Source organism: Alexandromys fortis, unplaced genomic scaffold (genome assembly GCF_014885135.2).
Source record: "Alexandromys fortis isolate MF-2015 unplaced genomic scaffold, M_Fortis_MF-2015_v1.1 scaffold_6, whole genome shotgun sequence".
NCBI classification, from domain to species: domain Eukaryota; kingdom Metazoa; phylum Chordata; class Mammalia; order Rodentia; family Cricetidae; genus Alexandromys; species Alexandromys fortis.
In genome coordinates this window covers 7,147,772-7,166,883 of record NW_026067902.1, presented here as the reverse complement: position 1 = coordinate 7,166,883, position 19,112 = coordinate 7,147,772, and the positions used below count along the sequence as shown (strand labels likewise).

Here is a 19,112-nt window from a genome sequence, read left to right as displayed (position 1 = left end):
TCTTTCTTTCTTTCTTTCTTTCTTTCTTTCTTTCTTTCTTTCTTTCCTTCCTTCCTCCCTCCCTCCCTCCCTCCCTCCCTCCTTCCTTCCTTCCTTCCTTCGTTCCTTCCTTCCTTTCTTTTTTTAGACAGGGTTTCTCTGTAGCTTTGGGGTCTGTCCTGGAACTAGCTCTTGTAGACCAGGCTGACCTCGAACTCACAGATATCCGCCTGCCTCTGCCTCCCAAGTGCTGGGATTAAAGGCATGCACCACCACCGCCTGGCAAAAGTTTTTTTCTTAAGACCTGTGATCTGCAGAAAGTGTGGGCTGCAGCTTGGGTGAGTGTGTGCATTTCCATCCATATGGCTCCCTCTTCAAGGGTTTCAATTTGTATCAAAGTGACAGACTTGAAAGAAGGGGTGGCAGGGATGTTACAAGAAATGACAGTGTGGCCAATTAAAATCTTGGTCCTTAAGGCTTCATTTAGCTAGTGTCCCAAGTTACGTGTTATAACAAACAAGGTTTGAACTCAAGAGACATGACTCAATTCTCATTCTTCACAAGAATGCACAATAAAGTGATTAAACACAGAATTAGAAAATATTATATACATGCTGGGCGGTAGAGACACACACCTTTAGTCCTAGCGCACTTGGGAGGCAGAGGCAGGCAGATCTCTGAATTTGAGGCCAGCCTGGTCTACAAAGTGAGTTCCAGGACAGACTCCAAAGCTACACAGAGAAACACTGTCTTGGAAAACAAAAACTAAAAACACACAAAAAAGGAAGAAAATATCACATACACACAGTTGCGTGCGCACGCGCACACACACACACAATTAGCAAACACTGATCAGTTGCTCATAAGGAAAGCGTGGGGCCATAGAACTGAGGCCACTGGTCACATTTTGTCAGCTGGTCACCATCTAATCTTCTAAATGCATGCCTCCATTTAAACATACTTTATTTAACATGTTCTTGAGTCCTTGACATTGAGTTCATGCCAACACCTCTATAATAAAGTCTTTCTAACATATCCATTTTCTACATAAGATGGGATTGTAGCCTTTTTGTACCTGGGAACATAGAAATCACTTAAGCATCACTTTGGGGCTCTATAAACAAGGCATGACCTAAACAGGCTTTGAAAGCATATGTAGCATATGAGTCTTATATGTGTAAGGAGCCTCCCAAGAATTATAGGTTGATTATAAGTATAATTACTGAAGCCCATGCTGCCTGCTACCACAGAAACTGGTGAGCAGAGACAGGAGCAGAACAGAGAGAGAGAAAGAGAGAGAGAGAGAGAGAGAGAGAGAGAGAGAGAGAGAGAGAGAGAGAGAGAGAGAGAGAGATCTACCTTCCTTGTTCCACCTCAGTACCTCAGTTAGCATAATTTATTTTCAAGACAGGGTTTCTCTGTATAACAGCTCTGGCTGTTCTGGCTTAGGTTGGTCTTGAACTTACAGAGATCCATCTGCCTCTGGCTCCCGAGTACTGGGGTTAAAGGCATGCACCACCACACTGTGGAATGTAAATTTCTTTCCCATCCTGAACCAACAATGTTTACAGCTGAAGGCGGCAGAGTCTCAGCTTCTTCAACCTCTACTGGGAACACGTGTGTTGAATCAGTCAAAAGTCACTGTTTTGTGCATCTATACCAGTATCATGAGCACTGATTTGGGGGCTACAAATAGATTTTAGTTTGTAAACAAATTCACAAACATGCAATCCACAACAACGAGATTATACATATACATATTATATATCATAACAACTCATGAGGATACAAATACTTAATATTTTCAACTATATGTAGGAAAGAGAATGTATGTTAAAATAAATATTAATAAAAACGCGCCATGGAGAAATGATTATTTACAAGAACTGGATGCTATTCTTTGAACGTCTTCTGGATGGAGTTGGGTACCATGAGCTTCCAGCAGCTACCTGCAAGGAAGCCCCATGTACAACCCACACTCTGTCTCTTGACCTGATGCCTATACCATAAGCCTTCCAGAATGGGGATTTAATCCCCTTTTAATGAACAAGCAAAGAAATCTAGGGATGTACACGAGGTTCAACATATTCTAGAACCTGCCACCAAGGTATGCCAGGTCCTTTGGACTGAGGCTTAGGCAGTTACTGAACATTGCTTATCGGCACAGGCTTTAGCTTTAGTGAGAATTAACTGTGTACCATTTATACACAATTTCCTTCTTTGGAATTCAGATCCACCAAAGAAAGAAGCTGAATTTTATGTCCTCAAGGCATTTCCTGGTCTGGTAGTCTACCCATGTGTGTGTGTGTGTGTGTGTGTGTGTGTGTGTGTGTGTGTGTACGCGCGCGCGCTCGTCTTGTGTGTGTGTGTTCTTGAGGCCAAGGGAGTATATGGTTGGATGCAGAGGATGTGTTTTGGAGCCACCATTTCTGAGTAGAAACAGAACTTGTGTTAAGATTTCCAATCACCTCCCACACGTCACATTCTTCCTTGTAATGCCTGGAATTGTTTGTCATGCCTGAGGGCCTGAGGCATTTTTTGATTCTTCCAATTTTAGAAGTAACTTATTTTAAATGTTGGATGCCTAACAGAAACCTGTAACAGCGCCAGTGTATAATCATCTTTTATCTTATTGTGGCCAAGAAAACGGATCTGTTTTACTAATGATATTAACTTTTCAGTGTGAAATAGTAGGAGTGTGTATTTATCTTAACATGTTACAAAGTATCATAAGCTTGTCTTTAATTAATGTTGAGAAGAGTGAACACAAATGCAATTAACTTAGTGCAAAACAAGGGGACACATAGGGCAATGGTTCTCTGCTAATTTACACTCAAGAAAACACTTCTGTGAGAACACAGATGTAAGGCCAGTAGCTGGTATGAGACGACCCTGTTCTAAGCACGCCTTTGGAGATTCCCTCTTGTCTCAGGCTTGAGTGATTTAGATGGCTATCACTTCATTTACATCTAGACATCTAAATGTAGTGACAGTTCATTTGTATTTTGATAAATAAAGTTCGCCTGAGGATCAGAAAAGTAAAACAGCCACACTGGTCAGCCTTACAGACAAGATAGCAATGATGCTTGCCTTTAATCCCAGTAGCCACACTAGCTTGCCATAGAAATCAGGCCATAGTGGTTCATGCCCTTACTCCCAGAACTAGAAAGGATTATAAAATGGGAGGAGACAGCTCTCAGTCTCAGTCTCATTCTGAGATTCCTGGAGGCAGAATCACCATTCTCGGACTGAGACAGCGGCTGACTGCTTTGCTTTTCTGACCTTCAGGTTGAACCCCAGTTTCTGTTTCTGAGTTTTTATTAATCATGCTTCATATAAACACAGCATAAAACATTGGCAGGGAACCCTTTCAACACCGTGATTATACTTCTGTACGTTAACTATTTCATATGAGAACCGCACACCCTTTCTCCACTGGAATATTACATATACACATTGATAATTACAGAAGTGTTTTCCAGCTGAATCCAAACAAAAGGAGGACTGTATGTTCGAATGTAAGAAGGAGGTGAAGCCTGTCGACACACTCAAAGGATACAGGGTCTACTGGAGAGATTGGAGGTTTATCATGGAAGCCTGCCGTGCCTATGCCCTTGAAGGAACAGAGGTTCTTCAGGGTTGAGGACGGTCTTCCTTGGTAACTGAGTGTGCAGTTAAGGGAGGGATGGCTGTGAAGGAGGAAGGAGACACTCCTAGGCAGGCAGGTCAACCTCACCAACCCTACTGTCTGCAATGACACAATACAAATGAGTTCAGGCCTGGGGTCCACCCATGCTATGTTGGGAAGACGGTCAGTGCTTCCAAGACCACAGGGACGCTGAGAGTATGGGCATTGGCTGCATCCTCTTGATTGTACCCTGGGGCAGGTGGACCTCTATGCCCCACTCGAGATACGCTGCTTTAAAATGAGTTCAGTAGTCTCGGGTCCAATGATCAGGGATGAAAATGTGAAGCTGTTCCTCTATTAAAAAAAGATCCACAGTGAATGGCATTTCCAGACCCTAATGAGCTATTCAGTATCACATTCTTAACCAGGGTAGAGCTGGAAATCATACACACCGTGGCTTCAGTGGGCTTTTCTAATGACCTGTTTTTATCATTCCCATTTCATTAACGTGGAGGCACACAGAGAAGAGTCCTGGAGTTAGGACTTTCACACAGATCTTCGGCTCTCAACCAAAGCTCCTTTTATACAACAGAGCATGTTCTAGAGAATCATCCACATTGTAGCAAACAGATTCTATTCATTGCCACTGGCAGCTTCTGTCTCTTTCCATGTCCTCTTCTTCCATGACCCCAAAGCCTTGTACTTCTTGGCACTGAAGTATCAGGAACTGGATGCATGTCTTGTGTTGGAATTTCCCATCTTTGCCCTATAGGCTGATGGAATTTGACACATCAGTGGTAAAGACATTTCCCCCCTTTGAAATTACACCATTGTAGGTAAGTACAGAATATCCAGGAGAGAGCTGGAGCTGGGTGGGGAAGGTGAATATGATGTCTGGACTTTCTTACCGTGAGACCGTGGGCTCCATACTGATGGAGTCACCCTTACATTTCTGCTGGGTCTAAGTACTTTGTTCTGTTGCCTTTTGACAGTTCTGTGCGGATGGGATACAGATGAGAGAATACGGAGCACGACTCTGGCTAATCATCTGTGACCTCTTTCAAGTGCTCTAGATGGATGGATAGCTAGATAAATGGATAGATAGAGCATGGTAGCGCCAAACAGATGCTACCATTTGCGGGGAGGGGTGGTAACTGTTTTCTGCGCATAGCAGGTAGTCAGCAAACGTCAGCTCCTGTCCTTGAATAATCTCTTGTTGTGGTTTGCACACAGAAGGCATTCGGTCCTTGTCGCTTGCTGCCATTTGTGTCTTGTCTCTCAAGGTGTTACACAGGTATCAGTTGTGCCGTATGTTAGGACATAGGAGCATCCAGATACATTTGGGCAGGAGAGCATGAATACTGTTGTCTTTCCTCATGTAGCTCGTGAGTGGGTTGATGGTGTGTGATACACTGAGTACCGAATTTGTTTTCCCTTGGGCATCACCAGCAGGCTACTTCAGCCTGATACAATCCACCTCTTCTGTGGCCGGCACCCCACTGGTTTTGAGGTCAAGGTCAGCGCTGGACTTGCTGCCGCCGTAGGGAGAGGGCCGCCAGTGCAGCAGCAGCATCTTCTTGAAGTACTTCATGGTGTTGTTCTTGACCGTCACGAAGCACACGGTGTTGATCATGCTGTTGCTCATGGCTATGCACTCAACGACGTAGAAGGCGGTGAGGTAGTGCTTCTCCTTCACGAACACAGTGGGGAAGAAGTCTCGCACGATGGTAAAGCCATAGAAAGGCGCCCAGCACAGCACATAGGCCGTGAGGATGCCCATGAGTAGCAGCACGGTCTTGCGGCGGCAGCGCAACCGCTTGCGGATCTGCTCCGTCTGGAAGCCAGGTACGGCTTTGAACCAAAGCTCCTGGGAGATCCTGGCATAGCACAGGGTCATGGTGACAACCGGGCCCACGAACTCAAGGCCAAAGACGAAGAGGAAATAGGATTTGTAGTAGAGCTGCTGGTCCACCGGCCAGATCTGGCCACAGAAGGTCTTTTCCTGGTTCTTGACAACAACGAGGATGGTTTCGGTGGTGAAGTAGGCAGATGGGATGGCGATAAGGATGGAGACCATCCAGACCAAAGCAATCAGGAACCAGGCGGTCTGATAATTCATCCGCGGCTTCAAGGGGTGGACAATGGCCAGGTATCTGGAGGCAGAGGGAAGCCAGCAGTATGGTTATACTTGGAAGCATGAGTGATTTTTCTTAATCAGTCCAGAGCATACACAAAAGCCCGGGAACAGCACAATGAATCCCCAGTCGCCCGCTACCTAGGTTTAAAGAGTACTGGATCATTGACAGCCCCACTTGGTAGTTAGAGTGGGGATTCAACGGAAAGAGCAGACAGGTCAGATCAACCTGGCTTTTCTCCCTTGCGTGGCATAAGGATCTGGGAATTCCCTGTCCCTCTGAGATTTGTTTCCCTACATACAACCTGAGACAAATGGTACTTACCCTGCGGGATGTCTGTGAACATTAAACATGCTAAGGATGTACTTGTGTGAATATCTTTCAGTAGCTGCATGTGCTCATCTGCTCGTGGAACGATTATACCCTTTGAGTTTTCAATCTTGCTGTTCAGCCCACAAGGTACTCTTAAAGTTTTTATTCAGAATACCTCACGATTTAAGCTGAAAGAAGACTTCAGAGTGAGGTGTGGACACTGCCTGGGCTTTCTCCCTCTCCCGGTTGGCGTCAGCCTGCATTACGGAGGCAGTGAGATTGAGGACTCTAGTGAGAAATAAGCCCTAGGCCCAGGTTCATGGCTGGCAGATACCGGAATCGAGCCACCTGATACAATACTTTCACGCCCCCTTCCCCACGCCGTTTCACACTCAAGAGAAAGTACATAATGAAGACACTTCACTGTGGTACCTTGAAGCTTTACCCTTGTCCTTTTCAAACAGTCACTGCTCAAGAAACACAAGCCAGAATCTACCGTGGAAAACGAGCTTGCCTGTGTGGGTTGCTTCTCTCCCGTCTGAGAGAGGGCATGGTAGCTATTTAGATATTTGGGTCCTGGAATAATTTCTGTGCATTATGTGGGTCAGGGGCAGGAAGGTGGAGGAAGAGAAGAGGCGTGAGAGATGTAGGTAAGAGAGACTATCCTGGAAGCCAGTGCGCGGGCCAAGAGCAGGAAGCCACCTGTAGACAATTCTGTCTGATTAACCTTTTCTTTCTGACCAGACCCTTTGACCACCTTTCCAACCCCTCTGCCGTGTTACTGCACGTTGTCCCTTATGGCATTTCTGCCATCTTGTCCCATTCTGCCCCTGCTTGCTGGTGGCTCTCCAGCTAATTCCATACTAGAAGCGTCTGAATACTGAGGAGAAAGTTGGACCCACCCCAACCACAGGCGGGGTGAGGGCACTCCTGGCTGGGTGTTACCACAGCAAGTGCTGGAGCTCTCCACCCATCTGTGGGATCAGGCTAGGAGGACAAGCATCACAGGGCTGGAGAGGCAAACAGATAGGCATCCACCACTTGGCAGGGGCAGGAATATCTCACAGCCGGGCATTCATTATTCTGTGTACTGTGCTGATCCAAAGTCTTTAGAGACTTTGTAAAACAAATCCAGGACTTACTAGTTCTCTCAGTCTGGTCCTTGTTGACATCAAGGACGTCAGAAAGAAAAGAGCACTGGCTTAGGGGTGTTAGGAGGCCAGTTTCTAAGCTGTGCACTCGGGTAAATAACTTAGGCTTCTGAGATTTAATCTCTGTATCTGTGAAGTGGGGATAACAATGCCTTAACTGACAATCTATCAGGATTTTTGTCAGCTTCCAAGAAAGTAAACATTCATAATGTATGATGAGTTTAGTACATTGCTTATCCTGATTATTTCTCCTGACTCATTTGTTGGCAAGAGAAACAGCTACAGGGTCTCTGTTGCCAACTATCTGCTTATCTGCTAGAGAGAGGAGAGAGAGAGAGAGAGAGAGAGAGAGAGAGAGAGAGAGAGAGAGAGAGAGAACTCAAGTTCTTTTCTGAGGTCAATAGATTCCTTTAACTCCCTACAACTAGAGATAGCACCTCCTCTTCATGAGCATAGTCTCTGGGCTCAGTTTCCAAAGGCAGCACGGGCTGGCCCTTCTGGTATCTCTAGAGAGCAGAACGGGGATATCTGAGCAGACAGGAAGTGCACCGGGAGGCTGGGGTTTCTGTGTTGCCACTTCCTGTTGTTGCTTTTGTGTCCTATTGTGCCAGGCATTGTGAGGGTGCACTTTTGGAGGTCAGAAGTTTGACATGGCTCTCACAATGTGAACTCAGGGGCTGGCGGGTAGCATTCCTTTTGAGGGGCACCCTTAGGAGAGAAACTGTGTGAAAGGAGGGCAGAGGTTCATGGGTCTCTTCCAACTCTCAACAAACTTAAGCTGTTTCTCTCTCTGAGGTGAATGAAATACCATTCCAGGAAAAATTACCCAACCTAAATTTGGCACCATCAGGGGAAGATAGGGTGTCTGATGCACCTTTCAATTAGTTTAGCATCTGATGATGGGAGAAGGGAGCTATCCTAAGGGATCTCTTGTCCTAAGGCCTAAGGTCCCACGTGCTGTCTTTCCATCTTCGACCCTTACTCCCTACCCATGACCTCCTTTGTGCTTGTCCTGTGTGCTCCTGCCCACGACACTTCCTTTTCATCTAGCTCCTCGACCAGCCAGGGCAGGTAGAGACTTCCTGAGAGAGCTAAGTCTAGATTTAGGGGTGCACGCCTGTTATTCCAGTGCCCAGGAGTTTAAGACATGAGAATCAGAGTTCAAAGTCATTCTAAACGACACAGGTGAGATGCTTGTCTCTCTTGAGAAACTAGCATTCATAAATCAGTGGATCTTTATTATTCTTAATGTTTGATAATTCCTAGTTTTTAAAATGGAAAAAAAAAACTTCTTGAGTTCAAGAGCCACGTCTTGTACTGCTTGTATTTCCAAGTATGTAGCCTGGGGACAGAGGAGCCCCAAATCTTGCTATGGCTATGGCAGATGCTGCCAGCTCTTCCTCCATATGCTTCTGTCTTTCCCCTTCGGTAGATACCTGCCTGTAGCCCCTCCCACCTTTACCACTTCGCTACGTCCTTCCTCGTATCCCTATGCTCTTACCACCTCGGTATATCCCTTCATTCCTCTGGGCTTTGCTGCTTCAGCATGGTTGTGCATCCCTGCGTGCCTACACCTGTCTTTTTGTTTGTTTATCTGTAGGAGGGTTTTCTCTGACTTCCAGAGTCCTCTCGGCTACCCGTGCTGTATTTTCAGAGATGCGATGACTTGTAAGAGCCCTGTATAAACACCCCAGCTCCCTCCTCCTGCTCCTGAGAGAACTCTGAGCTGGGATCCACACCTACTCCAAGGGTTCCTCAGCAGGAATCCCCCACGGAAGCTTTAGCAATGTGTCTGCTGCCCTCACTTCTCATTCCCCTCTCAGTATTTTCTGGTTCATCTACACATGGATCCCTGTGTCAGAGGGTTTAGGGAATAAACACAAACTAAGATATCTTAGTAAGTTATCTTAGTTGGACACAGAAAGACCAAAGACATGATGGTTGCTCTTAAAATGTATCTTTGGGACCAGGTGGTGGTGGTTCAGGACTTTAATCCCATCACTCAGGAGGCAGAGGCAGGCTAATCTCTGTGAGTTCAAGGTCAACCTGTTCTACAGAGTGAGTTCTAGGCTAGCCAAGGCTACACAGAGAAACCCTGTCTCAAAAAAATAATATATATCTTTTTTTGGGAAGGACATCTATATCTGTATCTATATACACAATATGAATTGGAAGGTCAGGCTAGCATAGCCCACAATGCTAGCTCAGGATTTATATCCCATGACTGTTGTGGGATATTTGTACACTGTGTCGAGATACCGCTGTGATTGGTTTAATAAAGAGTTGAATGGACAATAGCTAAGCAGGAGGTATAGAGGAAGTAGGAGGAGATAACTGAGGTTCAGGAAGAAGCCAGCAAGAGATGGGGGGTGGGAAAACGGACATATAGAATGAACGAAAGGTAAAAGTTGTGAGGCAAAACGCAGATTGATATAAATGGGTTAATTTAAGTTATAAGAGCTAGTGGACAAACCTCAGGTAAGGTTTAGTTTTCATAATTAATACTAAGTCTCTGTGTTGTTGTTTGTAAGCTGGTGGCCCAGAGAAAAGTCTGTCTACACTGTGACACTGTGACTTGCGGAGATTTCATAGGCACAGGAAAATCTTAGGAAGAGCCAGCAACAGCGAGGTTCAGATGCTTCACACGGATGGACACAGATTTCAGGGAGCAGTCGGAGGCTCCTGGGGAATGACAGACCAGTCAGCAGAGCGCCAGTGTCCATCGTGACTTGACAAGTGGCAAAGCTGGAGGACGCGGACTGGACTTAGAGCTGAGCATCTAAGTGTGGGGCCAGTGGCTGAGGGACAGGAAGAAAGGCAGGGATGACAGTCGCTTCCCTGCTTGGGTCACTGGGAGTGGTGGCACAGCGGGGGAGGTTGTGTGGGGAAGGGGTGGCTGGGGCTGAGATGGAACCTCTGTTGCCTGTACCAGGATGACTGCTTTCTAAGCAGTTCTAGCATCATAGACCCTAAGAGAAAGCAAAGGCGGACGTCAGGTCACGACACAGAGCTTGCAAGAGGGCGAGGGGTGAGGACAGCAATCACTCTCACTTCAGCAAGCATGAGAGTCATTCATGAAAATGAATAAAAATGCAGATTTTTGCAACTCCCAGCTCAAGAGATTCCCATTCAGGAGACTTGGGTGGGCGGGGTTCAGGAACTAGACGCAATAGCTGTAGCAAATGGTAATCTGGTGATTTTCCTGAGGAACCTGGTGCAGCTGGCTGGTGAGTGTGTGCCTCACAAACTGCCTTATGAGCTGCAGGGCCTCAGAGCTAGGTGATAAAGGTGCTTTCCTACAGGTATCTTGCTATAAAAAGGAAGAAGTGTCTTGTTTCTGTGTCTTTTGTTAATATTACGGAAAAATAACTAACTGGCATATTAAAAAGCACTAAACAGCCCCGAGAACAAGGGAGGAACTCAAGAGCTGAAGGAGACAAAAGGGAAGGCCATAAGCACTTCATCAGAACGCATTTCAGAACAGCTCAAAAGGGGGAACTCATCAAAGGTCCCCTCCTTCCACCCCGCCACTGGGGACAATGCTGACCTGAAACACGAAACATGCAGGATATCTCATTAGCCACTGTGACAAATCTTACCTATAAATTCATAATAGAGCAAGGACTTCTAGAAGGTCTCATGCAAATGTATGTAAATAAGCATACAGACACATGCAAAACAGCCAAAGCAAACACGCCCTTCCCTCTTTCCTGTAAGCAAACTCTGCTATCTTATTTTCAAACCAGCTCTGCAGCGAAGTCACCAGAAGGCGTGCGACATGCTGCGCGATCCCGATGAGGTGATGAAAGAACAGACAGATTCGAGCTGTGATGGCAGAAGGGATGCCTGAGACCGGCAGCGGAAACTATCAGGGGCCATGGAATCGTTTATATCTGGATCCAGTTGTATGAGAAACGTGGTACCCTTGTCTTAACTGGAAGCTGCCATACTTAATATCCCATGGCTTTTGAGTAGTTGCTGCCTGGATTTTCTGCTTTTTGCCTTTGTGTTGGACTGCCTACATCTGAAGCAGACAGTATCTCAGGTCATGACCAGAACTATGGAACTCAGAAGCTTCCCGCTTGCTCGAACGTTAGTGAACAGAACACAGCTGGAGAAAAGTCCCCTCTAGCCCCTCAACAAATCATTGAGGAGCCGCATGGGGAGCGATGCCAGCCCGTGAACCCGGAAGTGAGGCTCACCTGTCAATAGCGATGGCCAGCAGGGCATTGGTGGAGACATACAGCGAGACCGTACGCAGGTAGTTGACAGAGGCGCAAAGCACGTGGCCGTGCTCCCAGGAAAGCTGACGTACCACGTAATAGTCCATCTCAAAGGGGCAGCAGACGATCGCCACCAGGAAGTCCGAGATGGCCAAGTTAGCAATGAGGAGGTTGGTAAGGTTGCGTAGCTTCTTGTAGCGGGCGAGGGCAGCAATGAAGACAAAGTTGCCGATGCCACAAACTAGCATGATGCCTGCCAGTGCCACGCCAATGACAATCTTGGCCGCGAAGAAGGTCTGTGTCTTGGTCATGTCCTCATCCTCATCCAGGGGGAGGTCGTAATCACCGTAACTGAAGTTGAAGGGGAGGGAGGAGGCATGGTCTTGAGGCGGATTCAAGCCAGGTGCAAAGCTTACGGTTCTGTTCTGGGCGGCCATGTTGTTCCCTGCAGGAGGGGTGTTATCAGGGAGGTGTGTCCACGTGGAGTTCAGCACTTCCAGCTGTGTGTGTGTGTGGGGGGGGGTGTCAGGGAGCGCGGTTTCCTGCTGGAATCCTAGAGGAGAATTGATACCATCCAGAATCTGGCGGGGGAGGGGAGATATAACAAATATGGACAGCAAACATCAGATCTGACAGTATCCCCTCCCCCCCCAGAATTCCCTAGGACAGTCCATCTAGACCCATCCAGGGGTAGGGAGATGGGAGACCCTCTGCCTGCTGGCCACAGAATGAACTGGACTCTCCATAGAAACCCAAGGGGTATGGGCACCCTTGCCCTTCTCCCAGCAGACAGTGCTGTTTTGACTGTTGTTACTCTCAACCCCTTATCAGACAACGGCATAAAGCAGGGGCTGGAGAGGAATCCGTTGGTGGGTGGGGCCCAGGCCACACAACTGCCATGGCAGGCAGCAGGGGGTTCCAGGAAAAGCCATAAGCTGACGTCATCCAGGGAGGGCCAGCATCTAAAGGGGAGTGAGTACCCGACACTTCAACCATTAGATAAGGTCACCAGATGTCCCTGAGCCCAAGACTCCTCTACTCCCCTTTTGCCAAGACCCCTAGACAAATGTCAGTCAATCAGGGTACTGAACCCTGGAAATCCTCTCATCCCAACTTCTACTATGATAAAAACTCTATCCCGACTGGTCTGGGCACTGCTCCCAATTGCTGTATCGGACAGATGGAGGATCCAAGCTGAAGCTTGGATAAAGGTTCTTTGCTTTTACATAGAGTGTGGACTCCGTGGTGGTTTTTGGGGGACCCTGCGATCTGGGCATAACAGCTTTTCTCTTCTTGCCTGTTCTTTGCCTTGGGGTTCTAGAAGGCCAGTCTTTCAAACTGTCTCTTAAAACGTGGGGGTTGCAAAAAATTGGGCAACAGTAAATGGTTTCTGAATGACCAAAAATCAGCTCAAAGAACAAAATTAAACAGGCAGAGGATCTAAGCTGTTCCTGGCATCCTTCAACCACGTCGAATCAGGGGACCTCGTTATAGCCTTGTTTCTAAGCATGCACGTTCACTTTGCCCTGCGTGCTGTCTCGTGTTTCAGTGCCAGTGGACAGGGCCTGAAATGCCTTGCCTCAGATCCAGACCGTGCTATGAAGTACACTTCTACATTTATTGTACACCAGGCTTTCTGATCTCATAGAAACATAACGGTTTAGTTATGGAAAACCAAGACTTTGAGCATCACCATTTCCTAGTATGTAAGCATCAAACTGGTGTGTCTTTTTGTTTGTTTTATTTTTGAGGCAGGGTCATGCCACTTAGGCTGACCTTAAACTCCTGATCCTTTTGTCCCAGTCTTCCAAGCACTGGGACTATAGATACACACGGCTGCATACGGCTACTAGCTAGTAGCTTGGGTTTATTGTGCTAAAACATTTTCGATTTAAAAAATTTCTGTGTGAGGAGCTGTGTGATGGCTTAGTTAGTCATGGTGCTTGCTGCTCCTGCAGAGGGATCTCTTGAACAAGACTAGAGTTCAGAGTTCAGGTCCCTGCACTAACACTGGGCTGTAAAAACTGTAATTCTAGCTGCCTTTTCTGATACCCTTTTCTGGCCTCAGAGGGTACTCAGCACACACATACACATGCACACAGATTTAATAAGAATTTAAAAGTTGCTGTTTGAGCTGATGACTAGAGTCTTTAAAAAAATCATTAAATGAAATCTGGCTTGGAATTCAGACAAAATTTTCATCAGTTTCTTAACTGGCCTTGAAACACTTCTTCCATGTGTACCACAAGTTTACATGAAGCGACATTCCCGGCATCAATGACTACAAAATCCAAGTATCATTCACCTCTGAAAAACGTTGAGGATGCTACATCGAATATTCAGCCAAGATTTAATTCTTTATGTAAAAATAAGCAATCCATCTCATTAGTATACAAATTTGCTTTCCTCATTAATAAATGGTAAAATTATATGCACATCAAAGAATTGTTTTAAAATACATTACTGATTTATTATCAGTAAATGTCTGATTTATATGCCTACTTTATATGCTTATAAACCCAGGGACACCTAAGACATTCTCTGGTGATTGAGGGCCTCCCGGATGGAAAAACCCGCTCTAGAATAAGCAATTTCTCCCCAAGTTGACCCCGCTCCTCTGGATCTGCTCCTGGACCTCTTCCCTAGGCTCCCAGCTTCCCATCCTCAGCCAACCTCGACTTGAGGGACTGAATCTTGTCAGCATCTGTGTCCTCTGAAGTGGTGCTGCTCCGAGACCAGACTGATCTGGAAACAGGATTCTAAGCATGGGTGGGGACGATCAGGGACTCTAGGGACTGTCCTTGTTACCTGAGAGCTCCTTTATATTCTTGGTGTCTTCAGATGTCCACAGGAGGGGAAAAAATGAAGTTTGGAAAATGCTAGCCCTCAGGAGGTGACTGCTAAAGGGGAAGGGGGTCCCTGAGTGTGGGGAGGGGCCCCCAACCTAACTTGGTCTGTTTCATCATCCGTGAACCACCTCCCGCTCACACCTCAGCACATCTGCGAGTGTGGCAGCTGCGAGAAGGGAGAGCAAGAAGCAATCAAACTGGATAGCGAGATCTCTTCAGCCTTGTGAGGGCAGGGAGAGCGTGGGGAGCCCAGACACAGCAGCCACAAGATGTGTGGGTGGGGGGGAGTGCTAGTGAAACCCCAACGTGCTACATACTTATAAGGTGTGCGCGCCACCCCACTTCACAGCTGGGGTTCCGGCAGAGTCTGCACCCCAGTGTCCTCCCTCTGGGTTGTCTATTGGTTTTGCACAGGCGGACACTGGGGATAGATAAGTGGGAGTCCTTGCTGGCTTCTCAGAACCGGCCCGCCCGCCGGTCCCTTGTCTCCCATTTGCCTCGACACCAAAAGGCGCGGCACTGGTCTGGGGTTAGGAATCCAGTGGGAAATTCAAGCCCAAGAAGCAAAGCTGGCCACAAGGTTGTCTGCGGGGCTTGGGAACGACCCGGACACCTCCGCCTTTCTCGGCTCGCCTGCTGCCCGCCTCCCTGGTTCGCGAGCTATGTATGCCCTAGTCCCCAACCCCAGTGTCCCAAGGCCGGGAGGAATCTCCTGGAAGCGACGCTCAGTGCCCCGAGTCCGCCCGCTGCCACCCGGCACTTACCTGCCACGGTGCCTCCAGGGGCGCACTCCAGTCCTGTGTCAGGGCGGTAGGTGGGCGCGGCCAGGGCTCTGGGGACCCTGGCTAGTGCTGGCCAAGGTGCGCGTGCTTGGTGGGCGTGTATTGTTCTGTTCTGCCCTCCTCGGTGCGCTTCTGCGCGTCTGTCTGGAGTTGCTGCTTCGCTCTACAGCTCATCATCCTACAGCCTGGGAGCCAGCCCTGGTGGCCCGCCCCTTTGGGCGACCGACTCCGCCCCGTGGACCCCGCCTGCCACCCAGTCAGGCTAAAAGAGGGTCTCAGACTACAGGGCCCTCAATAGGCTTTCTAAGCTCTTGAACCCGGTGGGACCTCCACAGCCGGGCATCCACAGCATCTCAGAGACTTGAGCAGTGTCCTCTGCAAGCAGCCGTGGTTCCCAGGGCCAGCGTTCTTGCCCTTCGCAAGCCAGGGGTAAAGCCGTGTCTTCTCTCAGAGGTGGTGCAGGGGAGGCCCCCATACTGGAATCCAGACCTTACGAGGTAAATGGTGGTGGCGGCGGTGGCGGCATGGCTTGCCCTGCACAAAACTTCAATTCTGAGATTCCCCATCCAAACTCTGAGACCTTCCCTATAATATTCCTTGGCTATTCAAAGACAATCCCACTCCAACTTCCAGCCTATCCTCGGAGACTCCTGGGCCCCTGCTTTGCTTCCAGAGAAGTTATTACCCTGTTAGATCAGAAACTGTGTCTCGGCCACGGAGATCATTTTCTTTCTTTCTTTCTTTCTTTCTTTCTTTCTTTCTTTCTTTCTTTCTTTCTTTCTTTCTTTCTTTCTCTCAATATTTATTTATTTGGTGCACCCGACTTCATTACAGATGGTTGTGAGCCACCATGTGGTTGCTGGGAATTGAACTCAGGACCTTTGGGATAGCAGGCAATGCTCTTAACTGCTGAGCCATCTCTCCAACCCACGGAGAGCATTTTCTAGCTGGGGCACGACCAATAGACTGCCAATTTAACTTCCCGTATAGGGGACTTGGAAAAGTCCTTTGGGATTGGGCGTTCTGTGGTTCTGCCTGTCCTACCTTATATGAAACTACCCCACTGTCCTGTTCTCCTATCCCCCCCCCCCCCCAGCAGGACAGGACCTGGCTTTCTGCCTTCCTCATTGGGAGGGGCTGTGGTTTGGCTGGTGCTGTGTCTACTCAGGACAATTTCCAGACCGGAGGAAGGTCCTTGTAGTTCCATTTTGTTTTTGTACAAGGAGCGGGCTGATGCTGTGGCCAGATACCTGAACATACTCTTTAGGTCTTTCAAAGGGTTTGTTCATGCTTATCAACTTCAGCTAAACACTTCACCCCCGCAGGCCATGTCCACCAGCTCACCCCTTATAGGGGACAAACAGACCCTTAGGACCCTTTGGTGTGCTCACAGCATCCCCCCAAGATAGATTTAGGGCAGGGTCACATTCACACAGATCAGGAAACCCATAGCTGTCATCCTAGCAATGATGTCTCAGCAGATTTTTTGGGGGGGTCAGGGAACCAGCATGCAGTCTCCCAGGAGACAAAGAGGAGAGAGCTTTAGTGTGTTGAAATAGTTGTCTTAATCCTGGCTCCTCAAAAGACCCCCAAACAAATTTGAGTGCAGGCAGCTTATGGAAAGTAGGAATGGGGTACGCAGAAAGTGATACGGAGTGAGGGAGAGCCAATGCATCCTGTATGAATGAGCAAGGGATGCTGTGGCCATTGGGGGCTCACACCACCTACAAAACATGGATAGCCTGCCTCATGGTTGTCCATGGTAGCACAAGGCAACTAGAACACACAACCATTGCCCCAACCCCCAGCTCCGATGGACAGTTTTCCTTTCTTTTTGGACAGTTTTCATGAGAGCCATGATTGCCCTCCGGTGTGAACCAAGAGACTCCGTATGTGATGGAGAAAGCCCAAGGCTGAAGAAGAGAGAGCTTCAAGATTTGAGGGGGAGGGGCCAGCTGCAGAGTTTCCCCACTGGTGAGATCAGGTGCACAGGGGAATATGGAGCGGGTGCAAGGCTACCACATGTTCTCATGCCACGATGAGAGCTCCTAGGTGAGAGAAAGAGGTCCCATGACAAGAAGCCATGCTGCAGGACAGCTTCTCAGTCAACAGTAAACTCGCGCAATCCAAAAACTAAAATATAAAATATCTTGTGAAGTAACACTCCTACCCACCCATCCACCTTGTGTACCCCCATTCTTCTTAGGGGGCCCTTCACATTCTTCTAGTTTTTCCTTTTGCAAATACAATACCATGTTCTCACTCACCCCCCTACCCCGAACATGCCCATATCCAATATACAACTGGCTTCTTCATCCTTCTGCTGTACCATAGTCTATTGTAGGGACACACTGTTGCCACTTTTTTAAAACCCATATTGCCCGACACATTGTAACAGTTTCAAAATGTCTATAAAACTACAAATTAAGTTATTTCCAATTTTTAGTTCTTGTCCTGTTGTGGTATAGAATGATGTACAGATTACTGTTCATCGGTGAACATGCACGCAGCATACGTGTGCAAGTATATTCGTATGACGAATTCCTAGAAGTGGTATTGATGAGTCAAAGCATAAAGTGCATTTTCACAAGGCTCTGTGGTAGATCCTGTCACAAAAAGCTCCGCAGACCTCTATTAAGCAGTCTGTCGGGCGGAGGTCAAGGCCCTGCACTCCACTGACGAACACATGTCTATTGAGCTGGAAGAAGCAATATTCCAGAACAAGATTTCTCAGCAATGCTTCCTGCCCTCAGCCCCAAAGACACGTCATGATGTCCCTTCCGTCTTCCAATATACAGGAGGGGACACTGTTCTAAAAAAAACAATTCCTTCAAGTCATTTTTCTATGTCTGTGTATCTCTTGTGGAATAGTCAGAAATCAAGCTAAGTTCGAGTCGTTGTTACTGACTATAGACACATTAGTAGGTAAACTCTGTAAGGCCATTGAAATGAAATGTAACTTAGCTCCATGAGTTACTGTGGTTACTTTAGTAGAGGTTCTGGTGTCCCGGCTTCCACCTTTCCCACACCCCACCTGCTTTTCCAGGCTTCTGTAGAATGCCTGGGTTAGACACTGGTGGACTGACTGAATTATGCAGATCTCTGGCTGCCTCTCTGACTTCAGAGGGCAGTGCCAGGTGTCAGTCGGAGGATGAAGAGGTGTCAGATTTTATGGCCATTAATCCTACTTCCTGTCTGTGGTCAAAAGCCCTAGAGACTTTTTTATTTTTTTTTTTTTTTATCAGAGTCTGAGATTGCCATTAAAACTGCTTCAGAAGTTTGGAAATCCCTGGAGGAGGCAGGAGAAGTGTGACGAGTGAGTATACTCCTTGAAGTATGGAGCTGGTCACCAGACTCAAGTCTGAGGTCCAGCTGTGTATGGGCATGCTCACCTGTAGTCCCAGCACTCTGGCAGATTGAGGCCAGAGGATCAGGAGTTCAAGCCCAGGAAAAGCTGGCCTCTTTCTCTGCCCCCTCTTCATAATCCTGCCCCTGAGCAGTGACCCCTTTTCCCCGGGCCGTCTCAGATGTGTGCAAATGCCAATCATCAAGCTTAAGTGTACTTGGACTCGTTTTAGGAGGGAGTGGAAGCCATTTTCGCCGTGAATGACATAAGGTTCTGGGTTAACTTGAATATTAAGAGTATGACCTTGATTTGCATTTCGGAAGAGAAACGAGACCTTTGGTTTGGGTAGAGACAATGATTTGAGGGCACTGTGCTTGCTAGGGAGCTGATCATAGGAAGCGCTGTGGAGAAGGGAGGTGGCCAAGAAAGAGAAGGCGATAAAGCTAGCCCTAAGGTGGAGGACGTAAACCGAGCTCAGACTCCTTGGGAACCGTCACAGCACAGAACAAGACTTCCCTATTCTGTCAGCAGAGGGCGTGATTGAGCCCTTGACCGAGAGCTATGAAGGTGTCAAGTCAAATCCCAAAGCAGCTCAGTCTGCCTATGGCGCAGGTACATCAGAACCTTCTGTTTAGAGAACGCAGAGAGGGCTACAGTAGCCGTTCTTTTCGCTGCTGGGGAAAAGCACCCGACAGAAAGAACCTCTA

At 47.7% G+C, this 19,112-nt stretch overlaps 1 protein-coding gene across 2 annotated transcripts; it reads right to left on the bottom strand.

The window, feature by feature from the left end:
* Positions 1 to 1,048: 1,048 nt before the first annotated feature.
* On the bottom strand, positions 1,049 to 15,163 carry Prokr2 (prokineticin receptor 2). Of its 2 annotated transcripts, none has more exons than XM_050134099.1 (3): positions 15,042 to 15,163; positions 11,408 to 11,873; positions 1,049 to 5,760 (listed from the first exon to the last, which is right to left on the bottom strand). In XM_050134099.1, the coding sequence occupies exons 2-3, from the start codon at positions 11,863 to 11,865 to the stop codon at positions 5,061 to 5,063; spliced, it is 1,158 nt and encodes a 385-aa protein (XP_049990056.1). In that variant the 5' UTR covers positions 11,866 to 11,873; positions 15,042 to 15,163; the 3' UTR covers positions 1,049 to 5,060. The 2 variants fall into 2 exon arrangements, with proteins under 2 accessions (XP_049990056.1, XP_049990055.1); XM_050134098.1 differs by having other exon boundaries at positions 11,408 to 12,009; positions 15,042 to 15,161.
* Between the last annotated feature and the right edge of the window lie 3,949 nt (positions 15,164 to 19,112).